This window comes from Mustela putorius, unplaced genomic scaffold (assembly GCF_011764305.1).
Source record: "Mustela putorius furo isolate JIRA1106 unplaced genomic scaffold, ASM1176430v1.1 tig00003944_pilon_pilon_pilon, whole genome shotgun sequence".
NCBI classification, from domain to species: domain Eukaryota; kingdom Metazoa; phylum Chordata; class Mammalia; order Carnivora; family Mustelidae; genus Mustela; species Mustela putorius.
In genome coordinates, this window is record NW_025422088.1 from 3,636,434 (window position 1) to 3,660,372 (window position 23,939).

Genomic DNA, 23,939 nt, shown 5'->3' on the forward strand with positions numbered 1-23,939 from the left:
TCTTAAGCAGGAACCGAACCTGTCCAGAGCTGAGTTTCAGGAATGTTACTTTGGTATGAAGTGTATGTTAGAGTGAATGTACAAATTACCTTGTGATACTGGTAATAGTGTGTTATGGAGAAACAGGCACAATTTTAAGTTGCCCTAAAGTTGTAAACTGTTTATGAAGAAAGAATAGCAAAGCCTGTGTACAATGAAGCCAGTGAATGACCAGTAAATTTGAAGACTGAGGTTAGGTCGTGACAGGAAAGAGTAGGGAGAATAATCAAGATAAAATAATGTTCACAGAACCAGAAGGAATATTGAACTAGAAAACTTGTAAACTACAGCTGCAGAGAAGGAAATGGAAAAGTAAAACAATTTTAAAAACCCTGCCTTTCCAATATTCACAGAACATCTATATTGATTTTTTTTCATTTGAATCAATGTTGGTGACTATCACTGTTTTTTACTATGATTAATCATTTCATGTTTTGCTGGTTATAGTAGTGTTCAGCTTCATAGCTAGGGTCATCTTTGAAGTGTGGCTTCAGTCTTTTCTTTTTAAATCGTGTTTCTTACTTGTGATAAATGCCTATAATCGGTGTTATCAAGTATTGATTTTGTGTGTGTGTGCTGTTTTTCTTTTAAAGTCAATTGACCCTGGCCAGCAGTTCACATGGGAACATTCAAACTTGGAAGTAAACAAACCAAAGAATAGATATGCAAATGTAATCGCATATGATCATTCCCGGGTTCTCCTATCAGCAATAGAAGGTAAGGAAATTCAGACATTGTTTATACTTTTATTTTCATGAGTTTAAGGGTTTGCATGAAAATACAGTTCTAGCTAGGTTTTTTGCTATCTATAGAAGTAGTTAATTAAGATTCAGGTATCATTTGTTCTCACATTTTCTTTCTCATATAAATATACTATAAATGGACACACGAAATCCCCAATACTATATTACACACAAGCATCTCTCATTACATTCTTGGCTTGGCTCTAGGTGAAAGATTTCATAATGTAGTTGATGCTTATGGAGGGGAAGAAAATCAAGGTTGTCCATTTTACTGATGGTTTCTGATGGTTATAAATAAAACGGTGATTATCAGAATAAAATCATTGGCTGTTATTTTAAAATGAGGGTAAGGGGACCTGTTTATAAATAAACCTGGATAGCCAGCAGGGACAGTCTAAAGGTTAGGAGTTGATGGTGTGGTGATTAATTAAAATTAAGCATATTGGAAATGTCTGGTGCAGCTAATTTGTAGACTGCTTGGTAATCTGTCTCTCACAATGGTAGCAAGGTGTGCATTCCAGAGGGAATGGTTGCTCCTAAAAGATGAGGATTACACTTCTAATACACCTAGCTGCTTCTAAGGGTTCATGAGGAGAGTATTTTCCATTCATCCCTTTCCAGCAATAAATCCCTTCACATGGCATATTAAAATCAATTAGGGGCTCATGTTCAACACTCAGCACTTTGTTAGTTTCTTTTGGCTATAGTAGCACATTTCTGTCCTTAGAAAAGAGTTTACCATGTCACTTAAATCCTTTCTTCTGTCATAATAGCTAACCTGGACCACCAACTACCACATACCATATCATTCTCATTGGCATCCTTTAGAAAAACTCTGTGGCTTGAATTCATACTTGAAAGCTCACCACTTACCCTCTTCCAAATGTTTTATTAAACATTAAATAATACCAGTTTCAGACCCAGTCCTTCTTAGAACCTGGCAGTTCAAACATCATCTTCATCGTTCAAGTATTTTTCACTTTTTCTGCTTCCCAAATCTATGATGCCTACGTAACTTTTTCTCATAACTCTGACTAGGCTCTACATGTCCTACCTTCTTTGTTTAGTACCCAAAATTAATTTGAAAGTGAGACACTGCTTAAAGACCTCCCCAGTAATCACCTAAGGCAAACAATACATTTATTTCCAGTTTTGGGGGAGGACCTATCTTTCAGCATTTGAGCAAGGTCATACCTGTACCCTCCTCTTTCTTCAAAATGGTATTATGTGGCACAGATATATTTTGTAATGTTCTCACAATCAATTTTACATTTGGAAAATGTTACACTTCCTTTTTGAGGCTACTGAAGATACTAGAAATTTAAGAGTTAACCTTTTTCCATATGGGAAAAATTGATCAGGTGTATCAAAATTTCATCAATCCTGGTTCTTCAAGTAGGATGGTGTCACACAGGTAATTGCTTCAAGTCCTATTTGAGAACTGTAATTGGTATATGTGGAAGATTAGCATATAGCATTTACATTTTATCTTTACATCCCACTTCAAAATGTAAAAAACACGAAACAAAACCAGCAATTTCTTGTCTCAAGTCTCTTAAATCAACTCCTTGGTTAATAAGAAACTAAACCAAGTCACAAGTGAAAGAGAGGAATCTTTTTTCCATTAGTGAAATAGGTAAACTATAAAAATTAAATGAATGTAAATTGAGAACCTATTTGGCATGATCTTGGCTGGAGAACGTGTCAGTCTGCCTTTGCTATATTGTAGCATTGTTTCCAGTTGGAATTAGGTCATTTAGTATTACTACATGCCTGTACTTTTGCCCACTTTATCATTATTTTCCTTAACCTGCTATTTTCCACCGTCTTAACAGTAAAGTATGTCAAAGGACAAAGAATATTCCTCCTTGTCCCTTATGTCCCTTATTATGATAGATGGAAATGATGTACATTTCATTCCTATGCTATTTTTACAGTACAAAAGTAAAAGAACTTGAATCAGACTAAAACCTGCCTTTTTATAGCTCTATGCTCACAAATATACCCTAAATCTAGAGCTGACCTAGAAACCAAAGTCTTTCAATTTTAAGTCTTATGCAAAAGGTTAGAAGCATTTAATTGAAGTTTATGGGGCTATATAGAGAGCTTTAATCTAGATTACAACCATGAACAGCATTTTATCTTAGACTAAGCCCTACTCAGCAGATATTTAAGGGGGTAAATGATCATCCTATATCTTAAGCTTGGAAAAGGAATGCTGGCAACAGGAATAGTAACCACAGAACCCCTAACTGGGGCCTCTTGCATAAAGGGAGCTTTAATAACACAGAGCCAGATTTTTCAAGAGGATTTAAATGTTAAGAGACTTAATGCACAATTTAGAAAATTTAACATGGTTGTTTCAGGTTCCACTGGTAGTGATGACTTAAAAGACTTCAGTGGAAGGTTTTAGTTTGGACATTTCTGCTGCTGTTCTCTAAGTTGTGCTGGGCCCTCTTCATGTTTACTTTGCAGAGTGGTCTGGCAGACAATAAAGGAAAACTGGAAGTTGCCACAGTGATTCGTATTATCTTTATCTTTTTTTCCTAGAGCAAAACCTTTATACTACTTCCACTGAGCAATGGCAGAGGAAATAAACTAAAGAATGGGGAATTATGTGTCAGCATGAGTGTACTTATTGAATTCTGTGAAAATAGTGATATTTCATGACACATTTCCAAATCACAGTCATTTTATTTATGCTGGGGAAAATGTAGGATAAATTCAAGAGAGTTCCAACTACAAGAATACTTACAATTGTTGAATTATAGAGCAAGACGTATGGAAACACAAATTTTTGAACAGTCCAGTTACTGTTGGCAACCCCTCCATGTTTAAGCTATCCTTAAGAGACATCAGTAATTCCTGAGGAAGAGAGGTGATAGGATTTATTTTTCTGGTTTAAGTAAATATTGCCAAAAACTAAATTGATACTAATACTTATATATAAATAAAATAATGTATCATTTGTTTAATCTTATAGAATCCAAAGTTTCTCATTAGTTTTACTTAAGTAGGAAAAAAGAAATGGATAAGCCAAAAGATGAGAAAAGCAAGGAAATTTGGGTTGGGTCACAGCTCTGTCACTTAGCCTCATCTTCTCTGAGTGTCAGTTCCTCAGCTGAAAACTTTATTTTTGTTTTAATTTTTTAATTTGAGTGTAGTTGACATACAGTGTTGTACTAGTTTAAGTACACAACATGAATCTTATGCAACTGATTCAATTTCTCTGTAAGTTATGCTGAGTTCCCCACAAGTGTAGCCTCTCTCTCTCCACACAATGCTATTAAAATATCAGTGGCCATATTCCCTTTGCTGTGTCCTTTATTCCCATGATTTATTTATCCCATAACTGGAAACTTGTATCTCCCACTCCCCTTCACCCATTTTGCCCATCCTCTTAACCCCCCTTCCCTTTGGAAACCACCAGTTTGCTCTCTGTGTTTATAGGTCTGATTCTACTTCTTATTTGTTTATTCATTTGTTTTATTTTTTAAATTCCACATATTAATGGAATCTCTTTTATATTTGACTTCTACAAATTAACTGTATATAGCTATCTCATCAATTATATCATTTACTGTATATATTACATTACTTTACTGTGTGTGTGTGTGTGTGTGTATTTATACACAGTTGTATTATATATAAGTAATAGAGCTCAAGTTGGAAGTGAGCTCTTCTGATTCCACAGCTCATGCTTGCATGGGCGCACCTCATTCACACTGCTTTCCTGCTGATAGACAATGTGTCTCTGACTAAGTCATAGTTTGAATCCAAATGTCCACATTTATAATTTTGCCTAAAAATCCATTTGATCATTGAGCTAACCTACAGATAATACAAAACTGTATTTTAGTATTTAATTTCCTATTTTATGGCACAACTAACCTGAAGCAATGACACAATATGGGAAATCATCAGTGATCCAAATACATTAGAGCCCTGTAGTTGCGGAAATAAGGTCAAAAGCATCTATCTCTAACTGATTCCAAAGGTGAAATTTATTGCCGTAGAGTTGCTCATAGTATGTTCTTATAATAGTTTGTATTTCTTTGGTATTAGTTGTGATCTCTCCTCTTTCATTCATGATTTTATTTATTTGGGTCCTTTCTCTTTTCTTTTTGATAAGTCGGGCCAGGGGTTTATCAATTTTATTAATTCTTTCAAAGAACCAGCTCCTACTTTCGTTGATTTGTTCTATTGTTTTTTTGGTTTCTATTTCATTGATTTCTGCTCTGATCTTTATGATTTCTCTTCTCCTGCTGGGCTTAGGGTTTCTTTCTTGTTCTTTCTCCAGCTCCTTTAGGTGTAGGGTTAGGTTGTGTACCTGAGACCTTTCTTGTTTCTTGAGAAAGGCTTGTACCGCTATATATTTTCCTCTCAGGACTGCCTTTGTTGTGTCCCACAGATTTTGAACCGTTGTATTTTCATTATCATTTGTTTCCATGATTTTTTTCAATTCTTCTTTAATTTCCCGGTTGACCCATTCATTCTTTAGAAGGATGCTGTTTAGTCTCCATGTATTTTGGTTCTTTTCAAACTTCCTTTTGTGGTTGAGTTTTAGCTTTAGAGCATTGTGGTCTGAAAATATGCAGGGAATGATCCCAATCTTTTGATACCGGTTGAGTCCTGATTTAGGACCAAGGATGTGATCTATTCTGGAGAATGTTCCATAGATGATCTACTTACCTTGGTATCTGTGTATGTATCTTCAACTCCTTATAAACCCAGGAATATGAATTAGTAGCAGAGTATTTACTGTAATGTCTTATAACTAGTATAACTTCAATCTAATTCTTTCAGTCCTAGATTAAAAAAAAAAAAAAAAAAGGTATTTCCCCCTAAAATGAAATTACTGTTCAATGCTGCTGTCCACAGCTATGGAAAAAAAAAAAAAAAAAAAAAAAAAAAAAAAAAAAGTGTTCTATGGCTATTAGTAATGAAATTAACATTTCACTTTAAAAGCCATATTTAAATGGAATTTTAAAAACATTGTTTACCAGGACTAAAACCCAACCTTTTTTTACTAAAAAATAAAACTCAACTTTTTATGTCAACAAAAAAGTCAAGAAGTTAGAATAGATATAATTATCTGGCTACCTATGGTGTGTTTGTTATCATGTCATAGATTTTATATCATATATGAATTCATGGATGGATTTTCTTTATAATGTTCTGAACGACCTCAAAATCTAGTACTGTTAAACTTCTAAAATTCAAGTGACTTGTTTATAATTAATAGCTGGTAGTGACAGAGCCAAAATTCTAATACAAGTCAGTCAGACTCTAGATTGCAATTCTTTCGAACTGGCCACTCAGAACTATAGCAGCTTTTGAATTCATAATGACTGTGCCTATATATGTCATACCTAATTTAAAAATGATGGGTTTTTGGCTGGGGAGACTGTCTAGGAATTTTGAAATATACATTTTCAAACATTCATGTCAGAAATCTGAGAACTAGAAGTCTTCAACTGTGTTCTTAGACTCTAGTCAAAGTGAAGTTTTCCAAAGAATAAATGACATATAAATGCTTTCAGGTGGATTTTTTTATTTGCTTAATATTATTTTTAAAGTTCTATTAAGAAGAACATTGAATAAGAAGACCGAAGACTTGAAACTAAACTCTAAGTTAAAATTAACACTTTGAGGAAGCTAGATCCTTTTTAGAATCTGACAAGCATTTTAAACCTCACTTGAAAACAAAAGACACTTATCCAATGTATTTGTACACTAATTTCATAGAGTTCAAGGACACAGAAGTTTTTTTAAGCCCATTTGTCCATTTAAAAACCTCTGACTTGGCATGTTTTGTTCTGTTAAGAGAGAAGAATGAGAATGGGTAAGACCTTTCCTGCTCCACCTAAAATTCTGAAAGTTGATTCTAAATCTAGAAATCAATAAACACTGAGCAATATTTATTAGATAAATACTGAATCTTGGACATTAAGAGATTCGTTATTCTAAAACAAAGAAACAAACAACCCACATTTAAGATAGAGGTGTTTTTTGTTTTTTGGGTTTTTTTTATATTTTTTCTTTATTTATATGACAGAGATCACAAGCAGGCAGAGAGGCAGGCAGAGAGAGAGGAGGAAGCAGGCTCCCTGCAGAGCAGAGAGGGGCTCTATCCCAGGACCCTGGGATCATGACCTGAGCCGAAGGCAGAGGCTTAACCCACTGAGCCACCCAGGTGCCCCTTAAGATAAAGGGTTTACGCCAAAGAAAACCATTAGCCTGTATGTGTCTCTTCTACCAAGCCAGATTTAAATGGTTCTATCTACGAAAGAGTTACAAACGACAAAGTGTAGGAGTGCCTGGCTGGCTCAGTTATTTAAGTATCTGACTGTTGATTTCTGCCCAGGTCATAATCTCAGGGTTGTGCGACCGAGCCAGGCTGGAGGCCATCTCCGCACTCAGCAGGAAGTCTGCCTGACATTCTCTCTTTCCCTCCACCCCTCTCTTCATTCCACACTTGTGCTCTTTCTCTTAATAAATAAATAAATAAATAAATAAATAAATAAAATCTTAAAACCAAAGAGAAATGATAAAGAATAGCCCACATGGTGTTATATGCACTTTGTGACACAAGTGCTTATTAATTTAATAAGAGAAGCATTGTGAAATTGTTTCTGGTGGGGGGACTATATTAAAGTTCAAAACATAAATATATGTATTCACTTTTTCTCTTTAATGGATACATCCTGGCAAGGGCCCATACACTTCTCAAGAATTTTCCTATTAAATCATACTAGACTCTTCTTGCTTCTGAAGATTTTGTGCCTCAGTTTCCTCATCTGTGCCATAGGATTAAAAATAGCACCTACTTCCTAGAACAATTACTACAGTTTACTGAATTAATATATATGAGGGTTTGGGAGAGTGTCTTGCACAAAGAAAATGCCCAGTAAATATCGGAAACTATGGAAATTATCAGTGGTGTTCTTATGAATTCTATTATTACTATCAATATGTCCTTTTGTCCTCAGATGGGATTTCTTCTGTATATGATCTATGGAAAAACTAATAAAATCCAAGTGAGAAAACTGCATGTAGTTGGAATACTCTGTGAAGAAAAAATATGTACATTGGTGCTTGATAAATGGAAACCAGACCCATAATAACATTACAAATTTCAGCAGGGGGAGGATATGTTTGTTTAAATGGAAATACAAAATACATCATCTGTTTGATTTACATAATATGAGCGATTCAAAAAAAATCTAACTGTAAATAATACAGCTGATGTTACAACAACTCAGTTGTTTGTGAGATGGGCAATTTAGCACCTTTCAAATGAGAAAGTGACTCCCAGGGAATCACTGCCCCTAAGATAAATAATATTTTTTTAGAAGTAAAGAGAAGAAACTACTGGTATTCCCTTGTATTGTTGATTCAGCTTTTACCACCACACTAGTGCTTGCTATTTAAGTCATGCCTTGGCTTCTTTACTGCACTGTTCGGCGGTTACTGATGCGTTTAACACAGCTGTCAGCACGTGATAACGTATTGTTCCATTCACATCTTTCCTGTGCTGTGAGTTAACTGCTTTTTTCTAGTATCACCTGATATTTTTTTCAATAAGTAAAAACAAAACAAAACAAAAAAGCCACAGGGAAATAAGTAAATACAGTCTGCCCAACATTTTCTAATAAAATGTGAATTACATTATTATAAGTATAAATGTTCCATATGAAACTCTAACATCAAAGAATTTAAATTATTTTTCTGAGCAACAAATCCCTTTAAGAGCTGCCATGTGCTATTTCTCACATCAGTTCAATAAATATAATTCTTTCCCCTCCCTCTTGGTTCCTGTACTTTCCCAGTCTCTCCTTTCCTCTTTCCCCTCTCTTCTCCTCCCTTCCTCCAGACACTAATGACTAATTTGTGGGCACCTGCTGTTTGTTTTATTTTGCTCCTGAAATTCTATTTAAATTAGCAAAGGAATTTTGTTAGACTGTATGTCCTATCTAAGAAAAAAACAAAAAGAAAAACTGGTCTAAATCTCATCCAACTATTGGTTGAGTTTATTTTCGTCAGGTTGCTCAGAACATCAGACATTAATTTAACAGTTGTGTGTTTTGTTTTGTTTTTTTAATATTTCGAGTCCTTCACTTCTCAAGTTAATTGTTTATAGGCATGACAAAATTTAATCTTATTTCAGGGTGGTATTTTTTTTTTTAATAAAAACATTCTTTTTGAGGAGCCCGGCACACATTTTTATAGCTTAATTTATCTTAAGTAGGGAGCTAGAGAGGACTTACCCTTTGGAAACTTAGAGCAAATTCACAAGGAGCTTGCAACCTGCCTAAAGACTAATGGGAGCTATTTAAATGAGATCTTTCTCTTGCGTGTAGCCAAGCAAGTGGTGTGGAGAGGAGATCAAGTACTCCCCAGTTCCTACCTCAGCCTGTCCTTGTGCTTCTTATCTGGAAAAGAGAAAAAAAAAAAAAAGTTGAGGGATGGCTAGCTGTGTTGGTTTTCTTCTTTACTCTGTTTTCAGGAAGCCAATCAAAAAGTAAAATCAAAAAGGTCCATAAGTTTATTTTTCTCTCCATTGTCTTTAGTTTAGCTATTGGGAATTTTTTTTCCATTTTTATTGTACAGATCTGAAGATTATGCTAATGAATCTACACTTCATTGCTTAGGCTGTAGAGAAACCTACATCATCTGTGCTGTGGTTCTGTTGTTAAAATATAATCACAGGTTGTATATTGCTGGGAAGTCATAAAACAATTATTGTTGTCCTCTCCATTATTTTTTTTTTAATAGAAAATGGAAAAGGGCCTTCCAGATGTGGAATAGCTTTTCATCAGTAGAGTATTTAGGAAGAAGTAGTCTTATTTCATTACTGTTTATTATCCTGATCATAAGAATAACTGGTATTTTAGAAGTTTCAAATCCACTGGTATTTTAGAAGTTTCAAATGCATTGAGTCATTAGATTTTCACAGGGTGTTGGGTAAGGACCTAATGAAAATACTGCTCATATTTTAGGATCTGTGAGGAAACTGGGGCTCTGCAAGTTTCCTACAGACAGAGCTCCTTTTGCTATATTCTGCTTTGATTCATACTATGTTAAATAAAGCAACATAATAATTTCATCCTTATTAATATAAATATAATTGACCAAAACTCTGTGATGCTGTACTGGCCCAAGCTTTGCTTCATTTCAGGGCAGAGTGCTCCCTGATTAGAAATGAGTCCCCTCCATCACAGGTGCTGATGATTCCCAACATGCGTAGCTAACCTTGGAATTCATTCAATGACAATTCAATCACCCACATCCTCCTCTGTGACTACTCTCATAACCCAGCCTCTTCAGCATTAGCAGTACTGGGGAACGGAAAATGAAGGGGAAGAAGACTCAGAACCTTGATAGGGGTGGAGCCTGGCTTCACAAACTCTTTCCAAATTACCCATTCTCCTGTTAACTCATTGTCAGGAGGAGCCCACAGAACATGGCATGCTTGTAAAATAGTTCTCCTATGCACCTTAGAAGCATGGAAGGCAATTTGCTAATGCTTGGTACCTCTGGGGACACTGAGTCAGATAATACACTGTACCTTTGCAATAAGCATTGGCTTTTCTTTGCTGGAACGCCAAGAGCATCATTCATTTTGCTAGTTCTGGTGTGGCTGCGGGTGGCCTTCATAGTACAAGTGAAGGCAAAACAAGGCCTGTGTCATCTGAAATTAAGTAAATTTACTAGTAAAGTATTACTGGATTTCATTTTTCTGTTTTCTCTTATTTTGCCATTGTCAGCAATAAAGTTAACATTTTTTCTGCATTGTGGGTCTAAAAACTGTAATCTTGGTCTTAATCAATTCATTGTTGTTAGGGATACTGTGTAGGTGTAGATGTTGAACTTGAGGAGACATTATTTACTAAGTAAAAGATAGCTTTTGTGGTCCATTGGGTCTTGAATACTTCTGTCTCACAACAGGGAATAAACTGGTTTGCCAAAAAAGTTTTGTTTTGTTTTGTTTTGTTTTGTTTTCACTACTAAGGATTTGTAGTAGTGAAAAGAAATAAGACTATCTGGGTTTTGGTACCGTGCTGTGGGTCAGGACAGAGTCAGCCACTCAGCTGAAGGTCCATCTCCAGCTCTGGGTACAGTTGCTGTGTGTCTGCTGGAGCAGGGAAGGGACTCTGCCTTCCCTATAATGCTGCCTCTTCTTCATTCTCACCTCCACAATCCAGGGACAGCTCCTTTCCATGAATAGACCACCTGCCAGTCTAGTCCCACCACGCCCCACACCTTGTTTTTGAATTTGTGTGCTTTTTACCCCACCCTGTTCTAATCAAGAATTGAAGTATCAGTCACACCAAAAAACCTCATCTCAGCACAGAAGAGATAGAAGCAATAGGAAATCAGCTTGAAAGAGCATCAGAGCATGTTCCTGCCTAATCTGAGAGACACAAAGCCTCCATCTTAAAATAACTTCACAGAGATTTCTGAATCCAAGAAGGTTAAGAATACCACAGAGAGGCATCTTATTTTAGAACTCAAAAAGACTCAAGGGAATCAATTTGTCCAACACACCTTGTTTAGCAGATAAGCAATCAGAGGTCTGGACAAGTTGAACAACTGCCCAAATGTCAAAGAGCAAACTACCGGCATCCCTAGATAGAAGTCCCAGGTTCCTGGCCAATTTCTCTAAATTTTTAGCAAGTGCTTAGTATTCTTTCAAGTCTTTAAAAGGCACATTGCAGCTCTTCCTACCGAATGGAGTGATACAGAAGTACCCACATATCTGTGGTAATTGCTTAATTTCACATTAATAAAACAATTCCTGTACTATTGGGGGTCTTGCTTTTTCATTTAATATTAGGACATAAGGCCTTATTTTGAAACTTTTATAATTATGAATACCCCTCAACAAGAGAAGTCTTTTCGAATCAAATTATCTCCTGACTGGAAAAATTGAGAACAAGGCAAGTTGGGTTTTTTGTGTGTTTCTGTTTTTGTTTTATTTTGTTTTTTTAAGTGAGGACAGAAGGAGAGGGAGAGAGAGAATATCTTAAGCAGGCTCCATGTCCAGCCCAGAGCCCAACATGTGGCTTGATCTCATACCCCTGAGATCACGACCTGACATGAAATCAAGGGTCAGACACTTGGGGCACCTGGGTGGCTCAGTGGGTTAAAGCCTCTACCTTAGGCTCAGGTCTTGATCCCAAGGTCCTGGGATGGAGCCCCACATTGGGCTCTCTGCTCAGCAGGGAGCCTGCTTCCCCCTCTCTCTGTGCCTACCTCTCTGCCTACTTGTGATATCTGTCTGTCAAGCAGATAAATAAAATCTTCAAAGAAAGAAAGAAAAGAGTCAGACATTTAAACTGAGCCACCTAGGCACCCCTTACTTTTTTGTTTTGTTTTAATGGGCCCATATGACCCAATTAGTCCTCCTCAGGTTAACAGGAATAAAAGAAATATTTTAACACAGTCATGATGAAACAGTTCAGATCATGTATTCGCTGGCAGTTCAACATGCTTTCAAGGTTTTAAAGCATGAATTGTCTATGTCTTCTGTGTCATGTCTTCAGCATGAAGAATTGTCTATTTATCACAAATATTCTTTCAGAGTAGCTTCGTCTTTCCACGGATTCCTCTCTTTCTGTTAAGATTCAAACACATGTGGGACCAATGTCATGAAGCCCTATTCTATTAATCCTATGCTTAGGTGAAGAAAAATGGCATTGTCCTTGCACATTGAATTCATGATACTTTTCCAAAGCTTTGCAAACAATTAAAAGAACAGCAAAGCCCGAAGTCTGTGCCTAGACTTACTTTCCACTAAAAACTATAACCAGCAATTCCCAGCAAATGAAATGAGAACCTAAAACTGTCCTAATTCTGTTTAAGTAGCTGTTGCTATGTCTTGCTATGCATGAAGGACATAGAAGCTCAGCTCTACTACTATTCATCTGTTGTTCTTACAGACTTGTGTTTTATAGCTCCAAGTTTTCTTTGCCCCAACACAAAACCCAGTATAAGCATGTAAGTAATATTTGCAGGCACCACAAGAAAGTACAGTCCATTACCGGATGAAACACGCTATAAGACAGAAAAGGGGCATAGAGGTGTAAGATGAATTCAAGATCTAGCCTCAGCTCCTTTCTCACTTATAAGATTAGAGTGATAATTATGGGTCTTGGACCTTTTTACATGACTATTAGTAGGGGAAGAGTACACATGAAGAAATGGGAAATCATGAAACTTACTTTTATAAGGGTAGTAAGCTATTCTTGAATAAAGACATTAAGAACAGCTGACTCCAAGAGAGACAATTCCTACAGCAGGGCCAGACCTAAGATATTTGCTTATGGTGAGCTAAAGGCAGACATGTTTGTTATGCTTTCTTTGTTTTAATAGGCATCCCCACCCAAAAAAGGAAAAAAAAAAGCAACTAGCACCATTATTATCATAGTATTGGACAAAGGTCTCCTTGACTCTAAAAATTAAAAGCAATTAGCTAATTTATATTAATTCTATATGCTTTCAGTATTGCATGTTAAGTTAACATAGATTTCCATCCATCATAGCCCCAGAGAAATTCAATTAATTCTCACACACTTCTCTTGTATAGTAGTGCACTCTGATTAGTGTTGCATTAACAGATGAAAATCATCTTCTGGATAAGGCAGGGAATTGAAAATTAAATAAACAAATATATATTACTTGGGGAAGGTCACCCCCCAAAAAGTGAAAGGGTTTTCTAGATTCAGCCTGCCAGCAGAAACATTATAATCACGAGCTATTGAAGAAACATTTCATGGCACCAGAACACTTGGAAAGTCACCATGTTGTTTTTCTCACAAGACTGGTTGAAAAATCTTTCTAAATATGGTACAGCGAAAACTAAGATCTCATCTACTTCTGATCAACTTTAGTTCCCAATCTGTGGTGAATGTTTTTAAAAGGCCAAACCACCACCCTTCCTAAAATCTTTTCATATTCGTCTTTCTACACAGTTTGTTACTTGGGTTGTATGAAATGCAGATGCACTAGATCTTAGAGCTACAGATACATAGTCATCTCTCGCTTCCCCATCTTGTAAGGGTTGTATGGAAGAAAACTTACCTGCAATGTCTTTTTGCTGGAGCATGTAAAGGGATTTCCTGGAAGGAGGCCTTCACTCATACAAATGAGTGTCAAAATAGAAAAGGAGCCTCAGCATTATCTTCAAGGTGTAAACATTAGCCCAATAATTAACTCCACTAGGTACTGAAATTTTTCTTTTTAACTTGCTTTTCAAAATATCAGGTCCCAAATTCTTAAAGCATTTGGTGATACAGTAAAGATTCCACGTGCCTAGTATTTTTCAGGCAGATTTTTTGTATTTTTATCCCTGGGAAGGACAAGTATTATTGAGTAGCAACCTACCCCCACAACTTCTCCCCACCCCTAAAAAAAAAAAATCATAATTTATTATGCAAACTTAAGCACTATGTCGAAAAACAATTCATTACATAATAAATGATTAAATTTTACATAAGAATGTTGGGCAGGGCTAATTCCCTTCTTTTGGATGTGAGTGTCCAGTCCATCTCCTCTGTTCTCTGACACATTATTCAGATATAATCATTATCCTTCATAAGGGGGAAATGGCACAATGCCAAGCTGATGGATTTTTCTAAGTCATTAACCCAGATTTCTCTGTTTTAAATTTGCTTGGAAAAAACTTTTCTGTATATTGCTTTAGCCAGAACCCTTTTTTTTAAATCAACTTTTTAATGTTGTTAACTATTAAATTAAAATTTTGAAAGTGGGCTTTTCCTGTATTAAAAATAGATTCACTGTTGGCTCAGAACCAAATTCTAAGGACATGAGGTTGTGTGTGCTTCCCAGTGGCTGTAACCTGAGGACTTTATTTAAACTATCTATTGAATCTACAGTAATTTGGTGTCTGGAAGAATAGGATCTTTATCAACAAAGGGCTGCCAGAACCCCCAACTGCTTCTTGAGTAGCTGTAATAGATGAATACTGTTACAACCAGCCGTGCATTTAGGTTTTTACTCAAAAGGCTTTCACTAATGCTGGTGGTATTCCATATCCATATGTTTATCTCGGAGCCCAGTAGTTCCCATCTGACTTTCATTACTTTTTTGAGAGGATCAGTTTTACAAGTGGAATCAGAAAAGCAGTCAAAGTAATTGCAAGTGGCAATCAGTGAAATATAACAATTTTAGCTTAGGAACATATGTTCCATTATAAAGAAAATATTCCTTTTTTTTTCCCTCATAGCTCCAGGACTCATATTTTTCCCAGGGCAAGAAGAGGCCATATACAGGTTCTAGTGCTACCTCTCGTATCTTGCCAGTAGCCATGTAAAATGTTTGTTCCCCTGCGGGGATAGGCAACTCCTTTCATCCCAAGGAAATCTATTCCCTTTTTGATTTTGACAATTTCAAAATGCTTTATTATATTGGAGACGAAATTCTTCTGTCTGTAGTAACATTGTTCAGAATTGAAAAATTCGGATCTCAATAGAGTAAACCTAACCCTCTCTTCAGATCCTCACAGGCAGCTGTCATCCCCAACCCCTAAATTTTCCTCTGTCAGGCTGTACCATGTATCCCTTTCTCATACAGAACAGCTTTGATTTCCTTAACCTCTCTGGTCACTCTCCTTGGAAGAAGCTCAAATTTATCTATATTCCTCTTAAAGGTGTCACACTGAATTAGACTTTCAATCAGAACACCAGCATCAAATTCAAGCTCTGCTAATTATTAGATGTCAGAACTGGGGCAAATTTATTTTTGTCCTTGGAGATAGCAAGGGTTAATAACTGAGACCTGGTCTAGAGGCCAAAACAGGTGATAACCATGTTAACAAAATAGTATATAATTACAATGTGTAGTAAGTAATATAAAGAGTTGTCAAGAAAGTTCTGGGCTCCAAGAGAATCAAAGGCAGTGTTTCTGAGATATTGGTGGAGTGTTTTACAACAGGAAGAAGATAGTGTGTTCTAAAGTGGCGGATGGCACTGAGGTAGGAGAGCAGTGTTTTCCTACCAATAGAGGGTAGACCAGCATCTAGAGTTTAGAAGGCAAGGAGGTGAGTAGAACAAGATGTGTTTGGAAAAGTGTGGAGCTTTGTAACTATAGTTGAGAGTTTCAGTTTTTTTGGAAGTAAAAGGGAAGCCCATTGTTGGGTTGGAAGGAAAGAAGTTATAGTGTCTGAAATATTTTCTTAGAAATTGCTCTTATGCTAGATGAAGAGCAGACTGCAAAGGACAAAAGTAGAGCAGGATAAGCAATTAAGAGGCAATCGTCATAATCCAAGAAAGGTGCACATAGTACAACAATACTGTGAGGTTTAAACAAGAAGCAATCTCTGTGGAGACTAAGACAGTTGTAGCAGACAGAAGGACTATCATTAAACCAGACTCCAGCAGTCAGAGCAAGAGCTTTCATCTCTATGCACCTCAGTTTTCTCCTTTGCTAAAGGAAGATCCTGACAGGATATATTTCATAGAGTTGTTTTAAGGATTAAATGAGTTTGCCAATGAGTTCCCTGTTAGCTAAATTTGTGCAGAATTTCTCACCGTTACACATACTCTAACCTACACTGCATTTTCAGACTCAGGCATTATTTTATTTCATTTCTGTCTGGCAATGTGGTATAGCATGGGTGAGGAATGTGACCAGATAAAATTCTCTCATCCTTTGCATGCTGTATTTTACTGATGCAGTGGAGGAAATAGACAGTGTGAGAAAAATAGCACAGTGTGGATAATCAGTTGTAGTTTTCTTTCTTTGGTATCTACCTTGTCATATTACAGAGATCCAATACTTGGACCACCTATTTCTTTAATGTGATAGTCCCAGTGAGACTTTATCTTGCTTAAGACATATTGCAATTATATACTTGTTTATTAATGTGGTTATTGCCTGTTTTGACCTCTAGACCACGGCTCTGCTATTAACCCTTGATTCCTCTAGCATAGTGCAGAACAGTAATATAACATTGCCCTCACACCAGATCCCAGGCTGTTTTTTTCTTATGAGAGGTTCACCTCATGGAATAACACTTCTTGTTTTACAGGCATCCCAGGAAGTGACTATGTGAATGCCAACTACATAGATGGCTATAGGAAACAAAATGCCTATATTGCAACACAGGGATCTCTCCCCGAAACATTTGGGGACTTTTGGAGAATGATATGGGAGCAACGGAGTGCAACAGTTGTGATGATGACAAAACTAGAAGAACGATCCAGGGTAAGAATATCTACCTTCTCCTTCTTCACATCTTTCCTCAGGTAGTCCTTATGTTGCATATTTTATTCTTTTCAGAATCTACCCTTCCTTCAGCTCTGACTTTCTAACAGAAACAACTCTGAATGGGTATCAAAAGCTCTGATGAAACCATTTTTTAACACTGAGTCTTTTAAGAAGAAATTCTCTCATTACAGTGTGATTCCCCAAAAAAAAAAAAGGTACTCAAAAAAGTAAACAGTTTGGTTAGAGAAAATAAATATTCACTTGAACCTCTTTCAAAAACTCACATTGAACAAAAACACACAGACTTTGGGGGAGAATCCCAACAATATATACTTGTCAGTATTTTTAACTTTTTCTTTCTCATAATCTGTAGGGTAAAGTCTAAAATTCTATGAAAGAGGTTCTTATATAAATTATTCAAATTAGCATAAATTAAGTTAGGGCAGCCGGAAAAATGATATGGGTTAATACACAGCTGAGAAAACACATAAATGTGTAGAGGGCATTTTGCTACTTTAGCCTTCTCCAAAATGAATAGCTTTTAATAACAGTCATTGCTCGTTAAGGTCTAAGAAGGGGGTTTTATTCATCATATGGGTCCAATATTATGGTGCATGGCACATTAGTTAAATGTTATTGATTTGCAGAACTAAAGCATAATGGGTAAGCAGTGTGCCATATTCCCAAGTGAATATGCAAATATTGTAGCCATCTGATGAAAATCAGTCTTTAACCTTGAGAATTTAATGAAGGAGTCTCTGAAAAATCACTGAAGGCAGCACAGACTCTCTCTGAAGAGTAGGGCAGTCAGGGCAGAGTTTTGAAACCACTGGTGAACGATTTCTTTTACTGTGGTCACAGTAGCCTCAAAAAGATATTTAGAAGGAAGCCAAAGCCCAACCCCCCATTTGTTGTGTGACAGTTGAGTTTATAAATGGTCTCCTAAGCTCAATACATGGCAGTTTCTTTTAGCTCAGGCATGTAGATGAGGGAAAAGTTGAAGGCTATGCAGGTGATTCCTAAGGAGAGAACTCAAGCTCAAGAAAAAATAAAAAGTCCTAAAAGTGGAAGTAATGTATGTGGTACACCACTGGTTTACCAAACACAAAAAACAATCAAATCTCTTTATAACATGTGAATTGTATAGAAATACTGAAATATTGTCTGAAAGGAGTTTAGGTGAAAACTGTGAAGACAAATGTCATTGTCATTTTTTACATGAAAACCCCATTAAAAAGATGCAAATGGATCCAATATTGATCTTTACTCAGGATAACCCCTAGATAGCAAGTCCTATAAAAACAATCCCTACCCAACTGTTTCGTGAATATAACTCTTCATGATGCAATGTCTAACACATATTAGACACATTGATACTTCACAACAGTCCTGTGAGATACACACTACTAAGATCTCCAGTTTACCTATGAGCCAACTAAGCCTAGAACATTCCAGAAGGTCACTTAACGTCATTCAGCTATCAAGGTAAGAGTGAGGATTTGAAGACCGACAGTCTGGCTCCAGAACACATGTGCCTAACCATCAGGCCATATTGCCTGTTAACACTTGGGTGAAGCTGAGACAGCTGAACTATTATATTACAGCATGCATGTAAATCCAACCTACCCAGCCTGCTCTGCCTGGAGAAACCGCTGGTAACAAGCAGTCATTTGCAAAAGCTGTTTTCAGTAAAACACACATTTTATCTTGACACTGCAGGCCTTCATTAAACCGTGCACAGAAACTTGTTTTGAAATAACCAAATGAAATTCTGCCCCTTTTCTCCCTAATTGCTTCTAATAATAAAGTTAGTTCTAACTGGCCCCACTGCCACCACAACATCTGATGGTAATGAGCAGTTCTTGGCGGAAGGCATTGTGACTTAAATACCTACAGTTTATCTTTATGTTGCAGGCTACCTTTTTTTTTTTTTTTCCCCACCTCAGACAGAGGAACTTATTTTGAAGTTACTAAATGAACCTCTGTTTGCTCCCTTCATTAATTACTCTTTGCTCCTGCAAGTTAGCTTTCTCCTTTGTTAAATGGCCTAAGGAGCCCAATTAAAATGCTGTCTTGTGATTTTTATTCTATGGTGGTTCACTCTGTACCCAAACTTGTGATGACCTGTATAAGCCAACATGGAGGCGTCTCAACATCCTCAATCTGACCATACCAATGAGCCCTGACCCAAAGCCCCTTGTTCCCCAGTCTAGAATGCTTGAGAATAAATGACCACATGCAACTGAGGAGTCTAGCAAAGTTCTGGTCCCCCAAACTACCTCACCTGCTTTTGATTTTCTCCCTTCTATCCTCCCACCTCACCTTTTCCCTATCCAGTTGCTGCTTCTCCTAAAGTCTAGGAAGAAAGGGGAAAGCATTCCTGGATTCGCAACTAAGAACTTGGATTGAGTTTCTCAAAATAGTGGTTAATTGTTACAGAAATATATAGCTTTATACTTTAGGAACTCTGTGGGTTATACAGGCTGATCTGGGAACTCTACGAATTTTCACTTCTGAGTAGCCAGCTTCAAAGCAGATTTTGAATTAGTCTGGCTTTATTTAGGCACTGCTTGTAGTCTCCCTCAAAAAGGGAGATGGTCTAGGCAGTTGAAACAAATCACCTCTCCAGGAGTTGAAGCCTGAAATTTCATCATTTGGAAGAAGGCTCACTCAGGTTCTTGAAATAATATTCACCCCACACCTTGGTATATGGGGAAAAAAAAGTATATGTGCAAATGTGTGTAAACACTTCTGTGTACTGTAGAATACTTTTACAGGAGTACATGTTGACTGGTGATTTGGGATGGGGATGAGAGAAGAAGAGGAAAGGAAAGAGAAGATAAATGATATTTCACAAGACTGTCTAGGGATACCACCATCAGAGAGAAGGGAATTATATGACACAGTCCTAAGGAAGGGTGCCTTGAAGTCAAATGTTTGGGTTTAGATCCCAGCCATAGTGCTTACTACTGTATGACAATAAACACATTACCGGGATCTCCAAAAGTCTTATTTGCTCTTTTTAAATTACATAGAAAAATTATTGTGGCATTAACCAAGGTAAGGAATATGACAAAGTCACCTCAGTGAATCTCAGCTGTTAGTGTTTGGTTGAGACAGAGAACTAGGAGGGTGTACCAGAACAAAATCAGCTTCCCCTAAAGCTGCTCTCAAAGAGTTCAGGTTTTATTCCCAAATGCAATGTGTTTGTTCTCTGTGGGTGCCGGTGAATCCTGACCAGCCTCACAGTCACTGCTCATGATGAATTCTGCCCACCGTTTCCAGTGTAACACCCATGTACTGTGATCAAAAGAGCTCAGAACATGGGCTTCTTTTGCCCTTGCCTTCCCCAGGACAGAATCAGCAGAATCGAGACACTGATGCAGGGAATTGTTAATTAGTCGGCACATGGACCACAGGACTTCTGGCTGTGGCTTCCACTGCAACCATAATCTTCAAACAATGCAATATGAAAATAGTGATATCAGCATAAATTACATGTAGTAGTAATTGTCACTAAAGACAATATATTCTTGGCACAATGTTTCCTTTTGATTCGGTTTTGCATTACCCTTCCCCATCCTTTTATTTACTTGAAAGTGCTAGGGAATTGCTTCCTTACTCCCCGTGTCCTGTGTTTTCTAGCATTGTGCTTTGCCTCTACTCAGGCCTTTGGATGACAAAGTAGCAGTGCTTAAACCTTTGCCAAATTGGAACAGAGAAGGCTCTTGGGTTCATTAGCATGTATTAGAAGTTTCACTAGCCTTTTGTTAAAAACTGACCTTTCTTAACATTTCATTGGCTAAAGAAGCCCTTCCAAGAGTGATGACTTAAAGACTCAAATTGGTCTTTTGGAAACTTAAGTTCTTTGATTTTCAAATAATCCCCCCCAAATGTGGCCTTGCAAGAATTCCAAATTTAACTTAGAAGACTGTTTGTATAGTGTGCTTTCAGCTCTCAAACCATGAAGAGAGAATGTGTACCTTGAATATTCTCTCAGTGTCATTTGGAAATATAAAGAAACAAAATATAAGGCTATAAACTGCAGATTTTGAAAGTAAAGTACAGTCGTTGCCTGAAAACACAGAGATCAGTTTAAAGCCTTGTAAAACGTGGTGTGTGACATGAGATACTGTTAGTAGGTCTTATTCTACAATTTCCATCTTTTTTGCCAAATCCTCTCAAGTTCTGCATAGTTCATTGATTCTGTAGCGAGTCATTCTCTCGTGCCCTAGAATGTGGTCTCTAATTGTTTCCATGTTTCATAACATGCCAGTAAGCACATGAATCGGTTTGGGCAACCACATGGAGGGAAGAAAAATTCGGAAAAAATGAAGCTCTGGTAGGAGAGTAATTCCACTCCAAGGGTGTTATTTGTGGGCAACTAGGACACATGGTTGGCAGCCTTGCTTGAACAATTGGAGGCTCCGAGGTAGGATTTGCCAAGGTGACTCCTGGCCCAGGAACCTCTAATCCTTAGTGGGCGATTGTCCTTTTCTTCTCCCCCGCCCCCCTTCATCTGTTTGCTTTTGGCTATTCCTCTTCTACTTTGTTTCCCAGGGAATGTGTAAGCCTCTTGCTTAACAAACTCTTCAGCAGCCTTGATAAGCTGAAACAGCTTAACCAAGGTTAAGGGATATCCGACTTTCTCTTGTCCTCACCAGCTTACCCTTACTTACTGCCCATGGTTGATGGTCACTTTTGCTTCTGTTGTCTTGCAAGCTTTATAGTGGGATATGAATCATTTCAACTGCTATTATTGTGATATCGTGCTATGACTAGTGCTATAAATATTGAGGATAAGGAGTGAAATTTTGACCCTTAACAAAGGGGACATGATTTGAACTGCTGTTCAGTGTGGGCCACCTTGATTAGTGGTGTAAGCATAGGGTTAGCAGTGAGGAATTCTACACTTGGTTTCCAGATTATCTAAATCCCATTTTCTGTTCCCAGATAAAAAATTATGCAACCCAGTTGATGGTGTCCATTGTTAGAGCAGGTCAAATGTTTTAGGCATCACAATTTTAGTTTATCTCAGGTCATAGCAGGGGAAATTCCTTGCTCCACTGAATTTTGTTGTTTGTGCTAATGAATGGACATCAGATTCTATCAAGGCCTAAGGGACTGGGATGGTGTTAACAACATTGTATGAATAATTTCGGGAATTAGAATACAGAGCCTTGACATTTGATGGGTGGAGCACTTCTGACTAGATGATCACTCCCTCCACCTCTGATGTCCTCCCCTGTCCTTGAACCTCACGTTTGTATATTTCCCCCAATATAGGGGGAAGGTGAAACAAGTTCCCATTTGGTTGCATGGCCAAGAGGACAATTCTAGGCAAAGGAGATTCTGATAAAATGTTTTCTTGTTTTCCTGTAAAACACATCTTGAGATTCTTTTCAGATTCTGAGGTCCTTTTGGGTTAGAAGTTGGCAGAATCCTGTTGAAGATTATAAATGGCAGTATTATTGTTTTCATTGTCGTTATCGGTTTTGGAAGGCCCAGCCTTGGCCAGGAGCAGACTAATTCTTGGCCTCTCTGTTTTGTCAAGGTTCGGTAAGTTTAATGGAGAGCAAATGCTTTCCAAATGCCAGGTCTGTGTCCTTTCCCAAATAGAACTGGAAGCGCCCAAGGCCTTGAACATTTAATTTCTCAAACTGCAGCCTAAAGCACTGCCTATCTAGGGCAACAGAAACTGCTCTTTCCTTAAGCAGCTGTAGAAACAGCAGCACAAACACTGCCTTTGGAGCCTGCTTGATGTATGGGCTTGTTTTTGAAAAATGGTGGATACTTAATGTAAATAGGACACTGGCAACAAAAAGAATGATGCTCATATTGGCAACCTGAAGGATGTTTGGGTCCTTATCTAGCCAGTTCCACACTCTTGGTTTTCTCTTCTCAACAGACACAATGTCAGATAAAAGGATAAGAATCCCGCCAATTTCTCAGTATGTTAGCTGCTCGGATCTTTCTCCCTTCTTCCTCCCCGCCCCATCCCCTTGATTTAGAAGGGCAGCCTACAGATTCTGGCCCAAAACAAACATTCCTGCATAAGTGAAATAGAGGCCCTATAGCCTAGCAAAGCGCTGGACTGGGAAGAAGAGGTGCAGTCTTGCTCTTGGAGACTGTGCAAAGCCCCTCTCATTGTCCACATTCATGTTTATAGCACTCCCAGGCTGGTGAGGTCACTTCTAAAATTTTAAGAAGTGTGAGTCAATCTCTGTATTCAGGCAAAGCTGAGGTTCAGCTGGTATGCATCAGTCTAATTGTACTGGTTGTTAAAGTGCTAAAAAGTATTGATACTATAGGTATACAGAAATTGTCTTTTCATTGAAACGTTAAGTCATCTAACATACTGCTCAATAATGGTGATGCAGGAGTGTGGCTGGGCTACAGGCAGCCACTGAGCAGATCCAGGTAGACACCGAGGTAACCAGGGGGCTATGTAGAGCACCCAGCCGCTGCCAGGTGAGATTGGGTCTGAGGTGTGAACTCCAAGGGCCACCGCAGTATGGGAAAAAGCTGACATTCAAGTGCGGCCTTGCCAGGACAAAGGGGTACTTCATAGAGTTTTTCTCTGATTACAAAGACAGGCCAGAAACTTGAGATATAATGACTGATTATTTAATGGGGGAAGTCATAAGAAAAGTTTAGTGCATGTCTCTATATGAACTTCTGGTAGGTACATTGTCCTCGTCTATTGCCATAGGTTGGGTGGCTGATAAACAACAGAAATCTACTTCTCACATTCTGGAAACTGTAAGTGGAAGATCAAGAAGCTGGAAGATTAGGTATCTGGTGAGGCTCCACTTCCTGGTTCATAGAAAATGGTCTTCCTTTTGTATCCCCACATGGTGGTAGGCGGGAGGGAGGTCTCTGGAGTCTCTGTTGGAAGACTTGAAACCTATTCATGAGGACTCC

The 23,939-nt window shown here is 37.7% G+C and overlaps 1 protein-coding gene across 46 annotated transcripts in view; it reads left to right on the forward strand.

The window, feature by feature from the left end:
• Nucleotides 1-23,939, forward strand: part of PTPRD (protein tyrosine phosphatase receptor type D) — a 2,277,302-nt gene that overhangs the window by 2,200,850 nt on the left and 52,513 nt on the right. For all 46 annotated transcript variants that reach the window (XM_045069786.1, XM_045069815.1, XM_045069785.1 and 43 more), the window contains 2 exons: nt 633-756; nt 16,837-17,012. In XM_045069786.1, coding sequence (XP_044925721.1) covers nt 633-756; nt 16,837-17,012 — 300 coding nt within the window. The remainder of the gene's footprint in view (nt 1-632; nt 757-16,836; nt 17,013-23,939) is intronic.